Below are 15,003 nucleotides of genomic sequence, written 5' to 3'. Positions count from 1 at the left end.
TGCCAGTTGGTGGCGCTATAACTTTGACTCACAATAGTCACATCCATGCGATCGGCCTCTTACAGCAAACACACTGCTGAAGTTTCATCGAGATCAATTAATGTATGCAGAAGTTATAACACACTTCCTGTTTCTCTTTTCGTGCCATCATTTCGTTTCCTCGCCATGGCCAAACCGTTCGAGATATCAAAAATCCGCTGACCAATTTTTCATCCTCAATGTCTTGACTTCATGCTGACCAAGTTTCAGTGGCGATTGGTGGAATTCTCTAGCAGGAGTATTTCACATTCCATTGTATGCGTTTTCCAAAAACCCTAAATAGACGATTTCCAGTTGGCCTGAGGTAAAAAGTAAAAGTATGAAGGATATATGAAATGATGAGATCTATATGTGTACCGAGTTTCATATTATTACATGCAAGCGTGTTTGATTTATGGACCAAGTTTTCGGACCCTGTTCCAGGGGGCTGTCGAAGCTCCCTGCCACACCCGGTACCAGCTTCAGCCCGGCCCTAATGGCCGCGGGTTCTGACCCGTGTGCAAAGTTTCAAGAGTTTTTGAGCATGTTAAGAGCCCCAAAAGTGCCCCAATAGTCGTAAAAATAATAATAATAATAATAATAATAATCCTAACGAAAACAATAGGGCCTTGCCTTTTCAAGGCTTGGGCCCTAATAATAATAATAATAATAATAATAATAATCCTAACGAAAACAATAGGGTCCTACGCACTTTGTGCTTGGGCCCTAATAATAATAATAATCCTAACGAAAACAATAGGGTCCTACGCACTTTGTGCTTGGGCCCTAATAAAGCCACATTTCCATCCCATCTGTTAAAAAGGACAAAATCATCACTTTCAGAGAAATTGAAGCCACTGTGACTGTTTTATTAATAAAATACTCATGCTTTAGAGCACACAGACAAAACAATCTAGAAGAACTTCTAGAGGAACAGCACGTCACACAGTTATTGGAGCACTATCCTTTTTCCAAAGTGTCAATAAACCTGCTCTTCGGCACAGTTCAAGTTTGCATTCAATTTATTTCTCTGCAAACTCCATGAAAGCTTTTGGATTTTCAGGAGACCAACATTTCAGATGCGATGATTGATCCGCTGGTTAGTCCAATTATGAATTATTCAATTATTCCTAATTAATTCAAGGAGTGTATTCGGTTATTCGGTAAATGTGTTTCCATCATAGTTTATATATACATTTCTTATCGAATAAAACATGTATCTCAAGTAAGAGTTACGTTTTTTTATGTGCATTTTAGAGATTTTTATTAGCATCTTAGTGTTTCCATCTAGCAGTTTTTATTCAATATCCCAAAATGTGCATAAAAATATGTGGATGGAAACTCAGCTACTGGCTGTTTGCTTGAAATAAAGGTTCCATTGATTAAAAAGAAACAATTTCAAACTCCTTTTAAGCAATTTCAGATCAAATACGTGGAAATGAACATTAAGAAGGTACACTCTGACCACATTTCCCTGTTTATATGTCTAAAGAGGCATCACTCTCATGTATGCCCTTTAAACGCTCATCGATCACTGACCTCTTCATAGTCATCACTGACCCACATCGGGATGGGAGTCCCCCAGTAGCGGTTTCGAGAGACTGCCCAGTCTCGTGCATCCCTCAACCAGTTCCCAAAACGCTTCTCCCGCACAAACTCAGGAACCCTGGGTACAAAAACACAGAAACTGAGTACAACTGAGCATGAACGCACTTCTAAGATCACACAGACTGATGCACAGAGGTACAGTATCTTTTATCGATGGAGTGTAGAAGAGTGGTGTTCTGAAGTGGTGTTATATAGTCATATCTAACAGAAAAAAAACAACAACTACAGCACAAAGACAGAGAAGATGATAGCTGAATGATTAATGGAACTTGACACATCTGCAAGGTGTGACAAAAGGTGAGACAAAGGTAAGTCACCACCGGTTCTTTATTCTGAGCCCATCTAAAAGCAATGCCTAGGCCAAAAAAATCTACAGTAGAACTCAAGGCTATGTTTAATAGCGAAAGTAGATATGTCATTTGGTAGATAATGACAAATGATTTCCAGTGACAGACTTGGCAGTGAGTCATTCACATGCATAATCTCAATCAAATGACTTTGAAATTGTTCATCTAAGAAATCAAATTAAACTCTTTAGCTGTTCTCGTAAAGACTGAATTTCCTATAAAAATCTATGAGAAAACACCAAATCTAAATTTGATGAGAGTTTGTCAAGTCATGCATTCTACACTAGCCATCAATATTTTGCCTGCTCGATATGCAGGTCACATTAGGTTTGATAAATCAAGGGACAGAAAAGTACGCTGTAATTTACCAGTAGCATTTGTTGTTGTTGTCCAGCAGTTTCTCCACCATATGTTCCACTCTCACGAACCAGCTGGGCACTGCTTTATAGATCAGAGGCGTGTCTGACCTGTGAAGACAGGTGTTTAAAAATGTATAGTAAAGTGAGTAATTTATTTTTATTAGACATTAAAATACTCCTATGAGAGCCTCTAAAATAACTTGACAACCAGTTTTCTTTCATGTATTTACAATTAAAAAACAGGAATTTGCGGTGGGTCGACTGAAATGCTCATACCTTTATTTAAATAGTTAATAGACTTTAGGTCACATCACAGTAGGGCTGGGTGATATGACAATGTATATTGTGGTTTAAAAATTAAATGCCATTTATTTCGCATTTAGCACTTCATAAGCACTTAATATTCTTCTCATCTGACACGTGAATCTGTGTTTCATAGGCATGTCGCGCATGCTATCTCTGGAGCACATGTGCCCACGAGTCTTTTTGATTCTGATAAACATCTCCACAGAAAGGGACAACACCCAAACAAGTGAAGAAAATTAAATCTCATTTTAATTTAGATTTCTTGTGGAAGCTTATAACAATAATAATATTGGTCAACAACTTAGAATGAAATGTGTGTATGAATGATTTCAAACCAAGTTGAGCATTTTGTTTTTAAACTTGGACACTTGTCATGTTCCACATAAAGAGAAAATTAAATAAGAGTAAGTACTTGGAAGTATTTAAATCACTGAGTGAATTATCAAAAAATAGGCAGTACAATATGGTTATTTAATATACAGTATCTCACAAAAGTGAGTACACCCCTCACATTTTTGTAAATATTTGATTATATCTTTTCATGTGACAACACTGAAGAAATGACACTTTGCTACTATGTAAAGTAGTAAGTGTGCAGCTTGTATAACAGTGTAAATTTGCTGTCCCCTCAAAATAACTCAACACACAGCCATTAATGTCTAAACCGCTGGCAACAAAAGTGAGTACACCCCTAAGTGAAAATGTCCAAATTGGGCCCAATTAGCCATTTTACCTCCCCAGTGTCATGTGACTCGTTAGTGTTACAAGGTCTCAGGTGTGAATGGGGAGCAGGTGTGTTAAATTTGGTGTCATCTCTCTCACACTCATACTGGTCACTGGAAGTTCAAAATGGCACTTCATGGCAAAGAACTCTCTGAGGATCTGAAAAAAACAACTGTTATATGTATATGTTGCTCTACATAAAGATGGCCTAGGCTATAAGAAGACTGCCATGACCCTGACACGGAGCTGCTGCACGGTGGCCAAGACCATACAGCGGTTTAACAGGACAGGTTCCACTCAGAACAGGCCTCGCCATGGTCGACCAAAGAAGTTTAGTGCACATGCTCAGCGTCATATCCAGAGGTTCTCTTTGGGAAATACAAAGACAAGTGTGTCTTGCCTACAGTCAAGCATGTTGGTAGGTGTGTCATGGTCTGGGGCTGCATGAGTGCTGCCGGCACTGGGGAGTTACAGTTCATAGAGGGAACCATGAATGCCAACATGTACTGTGACATACTGAAGCAGAGCATGATCCCCTCCCTTCGGATACTGGGCCGCAGGGCAGTATTCCAGCATGATAACAACCCCAAACACACCTCCAAGACGACCATTGCCTTGCTAAAGAAGCTGAGGGTGAAGGTGATGGACTGGCCAAGCATGTCTCCAGACCTAAACCCTATTGAGCATCTGTCGGGCATCCTCAAATGGAAGGTGGAGGAGCACGAAGTCTCTAACATCCACCAGATCCATGATGTCGTCATGGAGTGGAAGAGGACTCCAGTGGCAACCTGTGAAGCTCTGGTGAACTCCATGCCCAAGAGGGTTATAGCAGTACTGGAAAATAATGGTAGCCACACAAATTATTGACACTTTGGGCCCAATTTGGACATTTTCACTTAGGGGTGTACTCACTTTTGTTGCCAGTGGTTTAGACATTAATGGCTGTGTGTTGAGTTATTTTGAGGGGACAGCAAATTTACACTGTTATACAAGCTGCACACTCACTACTTTACATTGTAGCAAAGTGTCTTTTCTTCAGTGTTGTAACATGAAAAGATATAATCAACTATTTACAAAAATGTGAGGGGTGTACTCACTTTTGTGAGATACTGTATAAAACATTTGACATTTTCTCAAAAACATCAACTATATTGTGATATATACCATTATATACAATTACTCATTGTGATAAGATTTTGGTCATATCGCCCACCCCTACATCACAGTCAAAAAATATGATTTGCTTCTTGCTTTTGCTAGTCAAGGGTAGGTGGTATTAGGGGGAGATGGCATTCTCATTCTAGAAATAATTTGATTGGAAAATTACATATAGTGCAAGAGGATATATTTTTGGTCCATTCTTCCAGATAAGCAAATGTGAAGATAAGAAAGACTTTTAAATGTGTAGCCTGTATCTACAGACAAAATCCATAAAACTACAATTTTGATTTCATGGGGTCAACATGCATTATTCACAACCCATTTCATTTCTGTAATCTGACAATAAACAGAATCTAAAATTTGGGAAATGACTAGGGCTGGGTATTGATACAGATTTCCCTATTCGATTAGATTCAAAAGCTCTCAATTCTATTTGATTCCTATTCGATTCAAATGGGTATTTTAGTTATAATGTCCATTTTGCTTATATGTAAAATGTATTATCTCCCAGCGAATGCTGTTAATTATAAAGGGGGCTTTCAAACTAGGTATAATATGAAAATATAATTTTACTAATTATATTTTATTCGTTTTGCATCATTCTGGTCACATTTTTTTCTTTTAAAAATTAACAAATCAACGTATTTAATCAATAAATATGATATAATATTGCATATATTATATTCTGTTAAATTTATATTGTTTAATTGCATAATTTGTCCTATTTACAGGTATTTACATTTGATTTGTTGAACACGTGCTAAAACCGGTAGTCTCTTTAAGGAAATCCCTTCGCATGCTAATGACAGAGACTCAAATGGGTTTTCATCTGTGCTACGCCTGATTAGAATTAAATGTTTCTTTTTTTTTTTTTTATCAACTATTGTCTAAAAAATACAGAGTATTAAAAGAGACATTATTCAATGACAAATGGGTTGTGTGGATCTCGTCATTGTAGAGAAGGGTTAATCATAGAGTAAAAGATCGCTGCATGACTTTTGAGAATCGATATCAAATCGACCAAATAAAACAAAAAAAATTATTATTTAAAAAAAAAATTTAAATTTTTTTTTTTTGCTCAGCCCAAGAATTGACTGGATTGTAAAAAAAAATATGAATGGAGAGAGACCTGAGAGTGTTTGCAGTGGATTATATCCAGCATTGAAAATTAATATAGAAAAACAGAATTCATAAGAAAGAATTTTTGAAAGCATACAGAGTGACCTCAAAAGTGACCTCTAGAAAATTGAACCTGTAAAAGAGACCCAGAATTCTCAGCATTTATGTTCTGGCTCTCAATTGAAAGACCGCCAAAATCCGAAAAGGAAGCAGTCAAGACAGACTAAGCTCATATGTGTCAATTAGAGAGTGATTTATTGATGGAGTAAGCGATAGCCCTTCTTCAGAGGGGTTAATGTGGCTGGAGCGCTGCGGTAACTTCAGCCTGTAGTCTCATGGTCATGTCAAGTGCTGAAGCAGCAAGGTGGGTATTGAGTGGCATATGTTAATGTTCCTGGCCCATTATGCCCCTCTCTCTATAGGCCATGCTATTGATTTAATGCTGGGCCATCTGGGAGAGCTCACAAGTGTAGGGAGTGGTGATCAAGGACTTTAGGGGTAGATGGGGAAGAAATCATGCCACCTGAACACTGTGGACTGAAATATATGTACAACAGTGTAACTCATTTAACAAAATGTTGTTTGTTTATATGATGTTAAATGTTGGACAAAAGAGCGCAAGCGCAAAAACACAGCGCACAAGTGAATTTCAACAGTGTGAGCACCATGACACAGCTCGCACGTAAAATTTAAACCTGCAGAACTTGCAAATCACAAACTCGAGCACAAAAAATATGATTGTGCACACAGATGAACAAGTCCCACACACGCGCAAGTTATTTTCTGCATGCGCACGAGTTCTTTTCTGCACGCGCACGAGTTCTTTTCTGCACACGCACGCGCAGATCTGTACACACGAGCAAGTTATTTTCTGCACATACGCGTGAGTTATTTTCTGCACACAAGTTGGTTTTGACACTCAGGGGCGGGGCCCAATCCTTTCTGTTAACAAATGCTATTGGCTGCTAACCAAAGACTGTATTGATTGGCTGCATCTCTTCGAATCTCTCGTGATTGGCTGTTGTTGGACGAGAACAGACAGAAAGCAGGAACTTTTTATTTTTCACAAGAAAAAAAACATGGAAAACTCTCTTAGTGGAGAAATAAGAAATATACATCAATTGGAACAATACAATTATTGTCAGTGTAAATGAAAGAAAAGCGTCCCCTACACAATACTGAACAACAAAAAGCAAACAACAACGGGGTATTGATTTAAAAACAAAACAAAAAAAGTCTTGAGATCAAAAGGCTTGAGAAAAAATGTAAATATGAAAGAATTGTTTTTCATAAAAGCATCCTTTAGACATAGCATACAAGTGGATATTTATCGAAACAATTGTCTGGATATATCACTACACATCTTTCTTGCAATTTTACTAGACTTTACTTATTTCAGTGAGGAAATTACAATTTATAATTGTTCATAAACCATGAAAAAGAAGGCTTTGAATATCTCCACTTACTATAATGAATGATACTTACCCATGAGGCCAATCATATTAACCAAATCAGAAAGGGATGGATCTACATTATGGATCCATATAAAAGAGAATTTGTGATAAGTCAAACATCAGGATGTCATCAATCTTAAATGACAGCCAATTATGTAAATCAGACCAGAAGCTTTTGGCCATAGGACATACAAAGAACAAGTGTTCCAGAGTCTCATCAGCTGCCTTACAAAATACACAGGGATCTACTTTCAATTTAAACCTCTTTCTAAGAAAGTCAGCAACCGGATATAATTTATAAATTATTTTAAAGTGAGTCTCTTTGACTTTACGGGAAATGGGCCATTTGATGAATTTGAAATGTGGTTTATCTATGGACAAGGCATTTATATTTGGAATTTGTACACACAATCCTCTATTATAATCCAAAAACATTTTGTTATATTTTGTTATAAAATTTTCTGTATTGTAAATTACATTAATTAATTACTAGATTTGGTAAGGTTGGTGAAAGTATTATTCTCACATACATCAATGTGTTTTGGATTAACAGTAATAACGGTATTGATTTACACATTTTATTATATTCTCTATAAGTGCGGTTAAGATTATACTTGAGCAAAAATGCTAAATGTCCCAAAAAGTTACCATTATCATCTAATGTATCATTCACAAACACAATACCCTTCTCATACCAATCACTTTCAAACAATGATTTCATATTATTTGTAATGAACCTGTTATTCCATAGGGTGGATCCATGGGGAAAAAAGTTGTGGGTAAATATAATTCTATAGTATTGGAGAAGTTGTTTGTGGAAGTTTGATAATTTAATAGGAATCTTAGATACCTCAATCACATTTTAAAAGAAATTCAGGCCCACCTATTTTATTAAATAGAAATCTAGAGATCTATCACATAGATTAAGTATGATTCCAAACATTTACACGTAAATGCCCCAAAAATGTATTCAAAGTCCAAGGCATTGATACACCCTTATCATTCTCTTTCACTAACTGTGATTTCCTAATATAATGGGTTTTATTTTTACAAAGGAGGGAACTGGGAAGATTGGGAATTGGATGATGGCAGACAATAAAGAGGTTATGGTTTCTTTCTAAATTCCTCAATTTCTTTTAGCTGTAAGATGTTTTGTGCGTTTATATATATATATATATATATATATATATATATATATATATATATGTGTGTGTGTGTGTGTGTGTGTGTGTGTGTGTGTGTGATAATAACTGAAAATAGGTGGAAATATAGAACGCAGCAAGGCGTTTAGTGAACCTGTTTAGAGGTACCCTATCTATCCATCTAACGTTAATGTTGAAGGGAACGTTAGTGTTTCACAAAATGGTAAGAGTAGATAGCAAGATGCCAGATAGTTCCCAGCTTGTTTGTGTGGTACTGCAAGGGCCATCCACTACTCATCAGCCTCTACATTAATTCATTATATAGATGAAATGCAGGCTCAGAGAGGAAGCCAGTACCCTGAGACCCTTGGGGCTGGGAAAGCAGAGCAGGTGGAGCAGAATAAGGCCAGGTCAGGAAATCAAGTGTACATAAAATATAATATTATTACAGGAATGTCTCTCTGAAATGTTTGATTCTGATTTGTCAGTTGCAACATTATATGACCGATAATGATCGTTGTCAGTAGCAAGGCTTTATAATGACCGCGCATCCGGCCCTTCTTTCATGTCTCTTATTAGTGGTGCTTGCCAAAGGCAAAGCATCACTATTGTTCTCTTGCATACTTATTTTTAGTGGTGCTTGCCAAAGGCCACTGAGATATTGTAATCTCACATACTTATTATTATTATTAGTGGTGCTTGCAAAGCATCACTATTGTAATCTCACATACTTATTTTTATTATTAGTGGTGCTTGCAAAGCATCACTATTGTAATCTCACATACTTATTATTAGTGGTGCTTGCAAAGCATCACTATTGTAATCTCACATACTTATTATTATTAGTGGTGCTTGCAAAGCATCACTATTGTAATCTCACATACTTATTATTATTAGTGGTGCTTGCAAAGCATCACTATTGTAATCTCACATACTTATTATTAGTGGTGCTTGCAAAGCATCACTATTGTAATCTCACATACTTATTATTAGTGGTGCTTGCAAAGCATCACTATTGTAATCTCACATACTTATTATTCTTCTTTTTATTAGTGGTGCTTGTAAAGCATCACTATTGTAATCTCACATACTTATTATTAGTGGTGCTTGCAAAGCATCACTATTGTAATCTCACATACTTTTTATTAGTGGTGCTTGCAAAGCATCACTATTGTAATCTCACATACTTATTATTAGTGGTGCTTGCAAAGCATCACTATTGTAATCTCACATACTTATTATTTTTATTTTTATTAGTGGTGCTTGCAAAGCATCACTATTGTAATCTCACATACTTATTATTAGTGGTGCTTGCAAAGCATCACTATTGTAATCTCACATACTTATTATTAGTGGTGCTTGCAAAGCATCACTATTGTAATCTCACATACTTATTAGTGGTGCTTGCAAAGCATCACTATTGTAATCTCACATACTTATTAGTGGTGCTTGCAAAGCATCACTATTGTAATCTCACATACTTATTATTATACTTTTTATTTTTATTTTTATTTTTATTTTTATATCTCTTAACAAAACTTCGGCACCTAACTCGTCCCGCACCGTTTGGCGTAGACCCACGAATGAGGTGTCAAATCGAACGGCCTATTGAGGACACATGTGCTATGACTTTTATAAGCGATCGGAGTACGGTATTTGCCCCAGGGGCAAAAAAGCGGCCGAAAAATCCCATAGACTTAACATTGCGACAAACTTTGACGCGTCACAGCTCCAAGCGAGGATTTCGTAGAAAGCGTGTCATTTGCCACATTTGAAGAGGCTGGCAGGCTCTGTAAGAGCATACCTCAATATGGGGTAAAAGTTGCACCCCTGGGGGCAGGAGCTGCCCAAAAATGCCCCAATTGACTTATAATGGTGTAGGACGGCCCATGAAATGAAAAGGCATAGGGATTTGTATTGAACATAGCTCTGGATCACAGTGTCATAGAGACGAGGGGTGGGCTCATTTTACTCAGACAACCAATCAGTCTCTCTGGATCATTGTGAAGCTATCAAGCCACGCCCTAGCAACCATTAAGAGCACCTTAGCAACAAGTCCCATAGACTTCTATTGAAAAAGATCAAAGGGATATCTCCGGATAGAAGTGTCATAGAAACACAAGGGTGGTCTCGTTTGACTCGGGACAGCAAACAGCCAATCATGCATCACTTCAACACTTCCTAGCCCCTCCCTAGCAACCATTGTCGAGCACCTTAACAACCAAAATCCATAGAGGGATATCTTCCATTCTGAATGTCACAGAGGCATGGGAGTTGGTTTATATCATTCATACTGACAAGCAGCCTTTGGAGATTCATGATTGGCAGCTGCCAAGCCACTCCCTAGCAACTACACAGAGTACCCTAGCAACCGTTTAGCAGTAACTATATCTCTGCACCAGAAAATCAGAGAGACTTCTGGGTTGATTTATTTCAATCAGGATGGCAAGGAGACTTGATAAGTATCACTATGTTAACTGCCTAGCAACCAGATGGGGTTACCCTAGCAACCGAGTAACAAATCACATATCTCTGCATCAGAAAAGCGTAGAGACTTCCGGGTTGACTTATTTCAATCAGGATGGCAAGGACACTTCATTAGTATCACTATGGTAACTGCCTAGCAACCAGATGGGCTTACCCTAGCAACCGAGTAACAAATCACATATCTCTGCATCACAAAAACATAGAGACTTCCGGGTTGACTTACTTCAATCAGGATGGCAAGGAGACTTCATTAGTATCACTATGGTAACTGCCTAGCAACCAGATGGGCTTACCCTAGCAACCGAGTAACAAATCACATATCTCTGCATCAGAAAAGCGTAGAGACTTCGGGTTGACTTATTTCAATAAGGATGGCAAGGACACTTGATTAGTATCACTATGGTATCTGCCTAGCAACCAGATGGGGTTACCCTAGCAACCGAGTAAAAAAATCACATATCTCTGCATCACAAAAACATAGAGACTTCCGGGTTGACTTATTTCAATCAGGATGGCAAGGAGACTTCATTAGTATCACTATGGTAACTGCCTAGCAACCAGATGGGCTTACCCTAGCAACCGTGTAACAAATCACATATCTCTGCATCAGAAAAACGTAGAGACTTCCGTGTTGACTTATTTCAATAAGGATGGCAAGGACACTTGATTAGTATCACTATGGTATCTGCCTAGCAACCAGATGGGGTTACCCTAGCAACCGAGTAAAAAATCACATATCTCTGCATCACAAAAACATAGAGACTTCGGGTTGATTTATTTTAATCAGGATGGCCAGGAGACTTGATTAGTATCACTATGGTAACTGCCTAGCAACCAGATGGAGTTACCCTAGCAACCAAGCAACATATCACATATCTCTGCACCAGAACACACTACAGACTTCCGGGTTGACTTATTTCACTCAGGATGGAAAGGAGCCATGTATTGTATTACCTTGGTAACTGCATAGCAACCACACGGGCTTACCCTAGCAACCGAGTAACAAATCACATATTTCTGCACCAGAAAATCGTACAGACTTCTGGGTTGATTTATTTATGACCATAATTTTTGTTCTTTTCCAGTTACAACATGCTGTTTGACGAGTTTTGCCACGGCAAGCACCACTCACATTTTCTTCAGGAAATGTACCTATCTAGTTTTTATTTTTATTATATCTCCGTACAAAACTTCGGCACCTAACTCGTCCCGCACCGTTTGGCGTAGACCCACGAATGAGGTGTCAAATCGAACGGCCTATTGAGGACACGTGTGCTATCACTTTTATAAGCGATCGGGGGTACGGTATTTGCCCCAGGGGCAAAAAAGCGGCCGAAAAATCCCATAGACTTAACATTGCGACAAACTTTGACGCGTCACAACTCCGAGCGAGGATTTCGCAGAAACGTGTGATTTGCCACATTTGAAGAGGCTGGCAGGCTCTGTAAGAGCATACCTCAATATGGGGAAAATGTTGCACCCCTGGGGGGGCAGGAGCTGCCCAAATTTGCCCCCATTGACTTACAATGGTGTAGGACGGCCCATGAAATGAAATCGCATAGGGATTTTGTATTGAACATAGCTCTGGATCACAGTGTCATAGAGACAAGGGGGCGGGCTCATTTTACTCAGACGACCAATCAGTCTCTCAGGATCATTTTTAATCTATCAAGCCACGCCCTAGCAACAATTTAGAGCACCTTAGCAACAAGTCCCATAGACTTCTAATGAAAGCGATCAAAGGGATATCTACGGATAGAAGTGTCATAGAAACACAAGGGTGGTCTCGTTTGACTCTGGGCAGCAAACAGCCAATCATGAATCACCTCAACACTTCATAGCCCCTCTCTAGTAACCACTGTCGAGCACCATAGCAACCAAAATCCATACAGGGATATCTTCCATTCTGAATGTCACAGAGGCAAGGGAGTTGGTTTATATCATTCATACTGACAAGCAGCCTTTGCAGTTTCATGATTGGCAGCTGCCAAGCCACTCCCTAGCAACTAAACAGAGTACCCTAGCAACCGAGTAACAAATCACATATTTCTGAACCAGAAAATCGTACAGACTTCTGGGTTGATTTATTTCAACCAGGATGGCAAGGAGACTTCATTAGTATCACTATGGTAACTGCCTGGCAACCAGATGGGGTTACCCTAGCAATCGAGCAACAAATCACATATCTCTGCACCAGAAAACACTACAGACTTCCAGGTTGACTTATTTCACTCAGGATGGAAAGGAGCCATGTATTGTATTACCTTGGTAACTGCATAGCAACCACATGGGCTTACCCTAGCGACCGAGTAACAAATCACATATTTCTGCACCAGAAAATCGTACAGACTTCCGGGTTGATTTATTTATGACCATAATTTTTGCTCTTTTCAAGTTATAACATGCTGTTTGACGAGTTTTGCCACGGCAAGCACCACTCACATTTTCTTCAGGAAATGTACCTATCTAGTTATTTTTATTTTTATTTTTATTTTTATATCTCTTAACAAAACTTCGGCACCTAACTCGTCCCGCACCGTTTGGCGTAGACCCACGAATGAGGTGTCAAATCGAACGGCCTATTGAGGACACGTGTGCTATGACTTTTATAAGCTGATCGAGGTACGGTATTTGCCCCAGGGGCAAAAAAGCGGCCGAAAAATCACATAGACTTAACATTGAGACAAACTTTGACGCGTCACAGCTCCAAGCGAGGATTTCAGTAGAAACGTGTGATTTGCCACATTTGAAGAGGCTGGCAGGCTCTGTAAGAGCATACCTCAATATGGGGTAAAAGTTGCACCCCTGGGGGCAGGAGCTGCCCAAAAATGCCCCAATTGACTTATAATGGTGTAGGACGGCCCATGAAATGAAAAGGCATAGGGATTTGTATTGAACATAGCTCTGGATCACAGTGTCATAGAGACGAGGGGGTGGGCTCATTTTACTCAGACGACCAATCAGTCTCTCAGGATCATTGTGAAGCTATCAAGCCACGCCCTAGCAACCATTAAGAGCACCTTAGCAACAAGTCCCATAGACTTCTATTGAAACATATCAAAGGGATATCTCCGGATAGAAGTGTCATAGAAACACAAGGGTGGTCTCGTTTGACTCGGGACAGCAAACAGCCAATCATGCATCAAATCAACACTTCCTAGCCCCTCCCTAGCAACCATTGTCGAGCACCTTAACAACCAAAATCCATAGAGGGATATCTTCCATTCTGAATGTCACAGAGGCATGGGAGTTGGTTTATATCATTCATACTGACAAGCAGCCTTTGGAGATTCATGATTGGCAGCTGCCAAGCCACTCCCTAGCAACTAAACAGAGTACCCTAGCAACCGTTTAGCAGTAACTATATCTCTGCACCAGAAAATCAGAGAGACTTCTGGGTTGATTTATTTCAATCAGGATGGCAAGGAGACTTGATTAGTATCACTATGGTAACTGCCTAGCAACCAGATGGGGTTACCCTAGCAACTGAGTAACAAATCACATATCTCTGCATCAGAAAAACGTAGAGACTTCCGGGTTGACTTATTTCAATCAGGATGGAAAGGACACTTCATTAGTATCACTATGGTAACTGCCTAGCAACCAGATGGGCTTACCCTAGCAACCGAGTAACAAATCACATATCTCTGCATCACAAAAACATAGAGACTTCGGGTTGACTAATTTCAATCAGGCTGGCAAGGACACTTGATTAGTATCACTATGGTAACTGCCTAGCAACCAGATGGGGTTACCCTAGCAACCGAGTAACAAATCACATATCTCTGCACCACAAAATAGTACAGACCTCTGGGTTGATTTATTTCATTCAGGATGGCAAGGACACTTTATTACTATCACTATGGTAACTGCCTAGCAACCACATGGGGTTACCCTAGCAACCAAGTAACAAATCACATATCTCTGCACCAGAAAATATCACAGACCTCTGGGTTGATTTATTTCACTCAGGATGGCAAGGACACTTGATTACTATCACTATGGTAACTGCCTAGCAACCAGATGGGGTTACCCTAGCAACCGAGTAACAAATCACATATCTCTGCACTAGAAAACAGTAGAGACTTCCGGGTTGACTTATTTTACTCAGGATGGCAAGGAGACTTCATTAGTATCACTATGGTAACTGCCTAGCAACCAGATGGGGTTACCCTAGCAACCGAGTAACAAATCACATATCTCTGCATCAGAAAAGCGTAGAGACTTCCGGGTTCACTTATTTCAATCAGGATGGCAAGAAGACTTGATTAGTATCACT

General features: G+C 39.1%; 1 protein-coding gene across 2 annotated transcripts in view; it reads right to left on the bottom strand.

Moving 5' to 3' along the window:
* The window catches only part of LOC127625691 (isoleucine--tRNA ligase, cytoplasmic-like), a 210,136-nt gene that overhangs the window by 96,253 nt on the left and 98,880 nt on the right, over window positions 1–15,003 (bottom strand). For both annotated transcript variants that reach the window (XM_052101027.1, XM_052101029.1), the window contains exons 13-14: window positions 2,342–2,440; window positions 1,558–1,684 (exon numbers count right to left, since the gene is read on the bottom strand). In XM_052101027.1, coding sequence (XP_051956987.1) covers window positions 1,558–1,684; window positions 2,342–2,440 — 226 coding nt within the window. The remainder of the gene's footprint in view (window positions 1–1,557; window positions 1,685–2,341; window positions 2,441–15,003) is intronic.

The sequence above is a fragment of the Xyrauchen texanus genome, chromosome 32 (assembly GCF_025860055.1).
Source record: "Xyrauchen texanus isolate HMW12.3.18 chromosome 32, RBS_HiC_50CHRs, whole genome shotgun sequence".
NCBI lineage: Eukaryota > Metazoa > Chordata > Actinopteri > Cypriniformes > Catostomidae > Xyrauchen > Xyrauchen texanus.
Note: the sequence above shows the minus strand (reverse complement) of the source record. Positions and strands in the feature narration are given on the sequence as shown.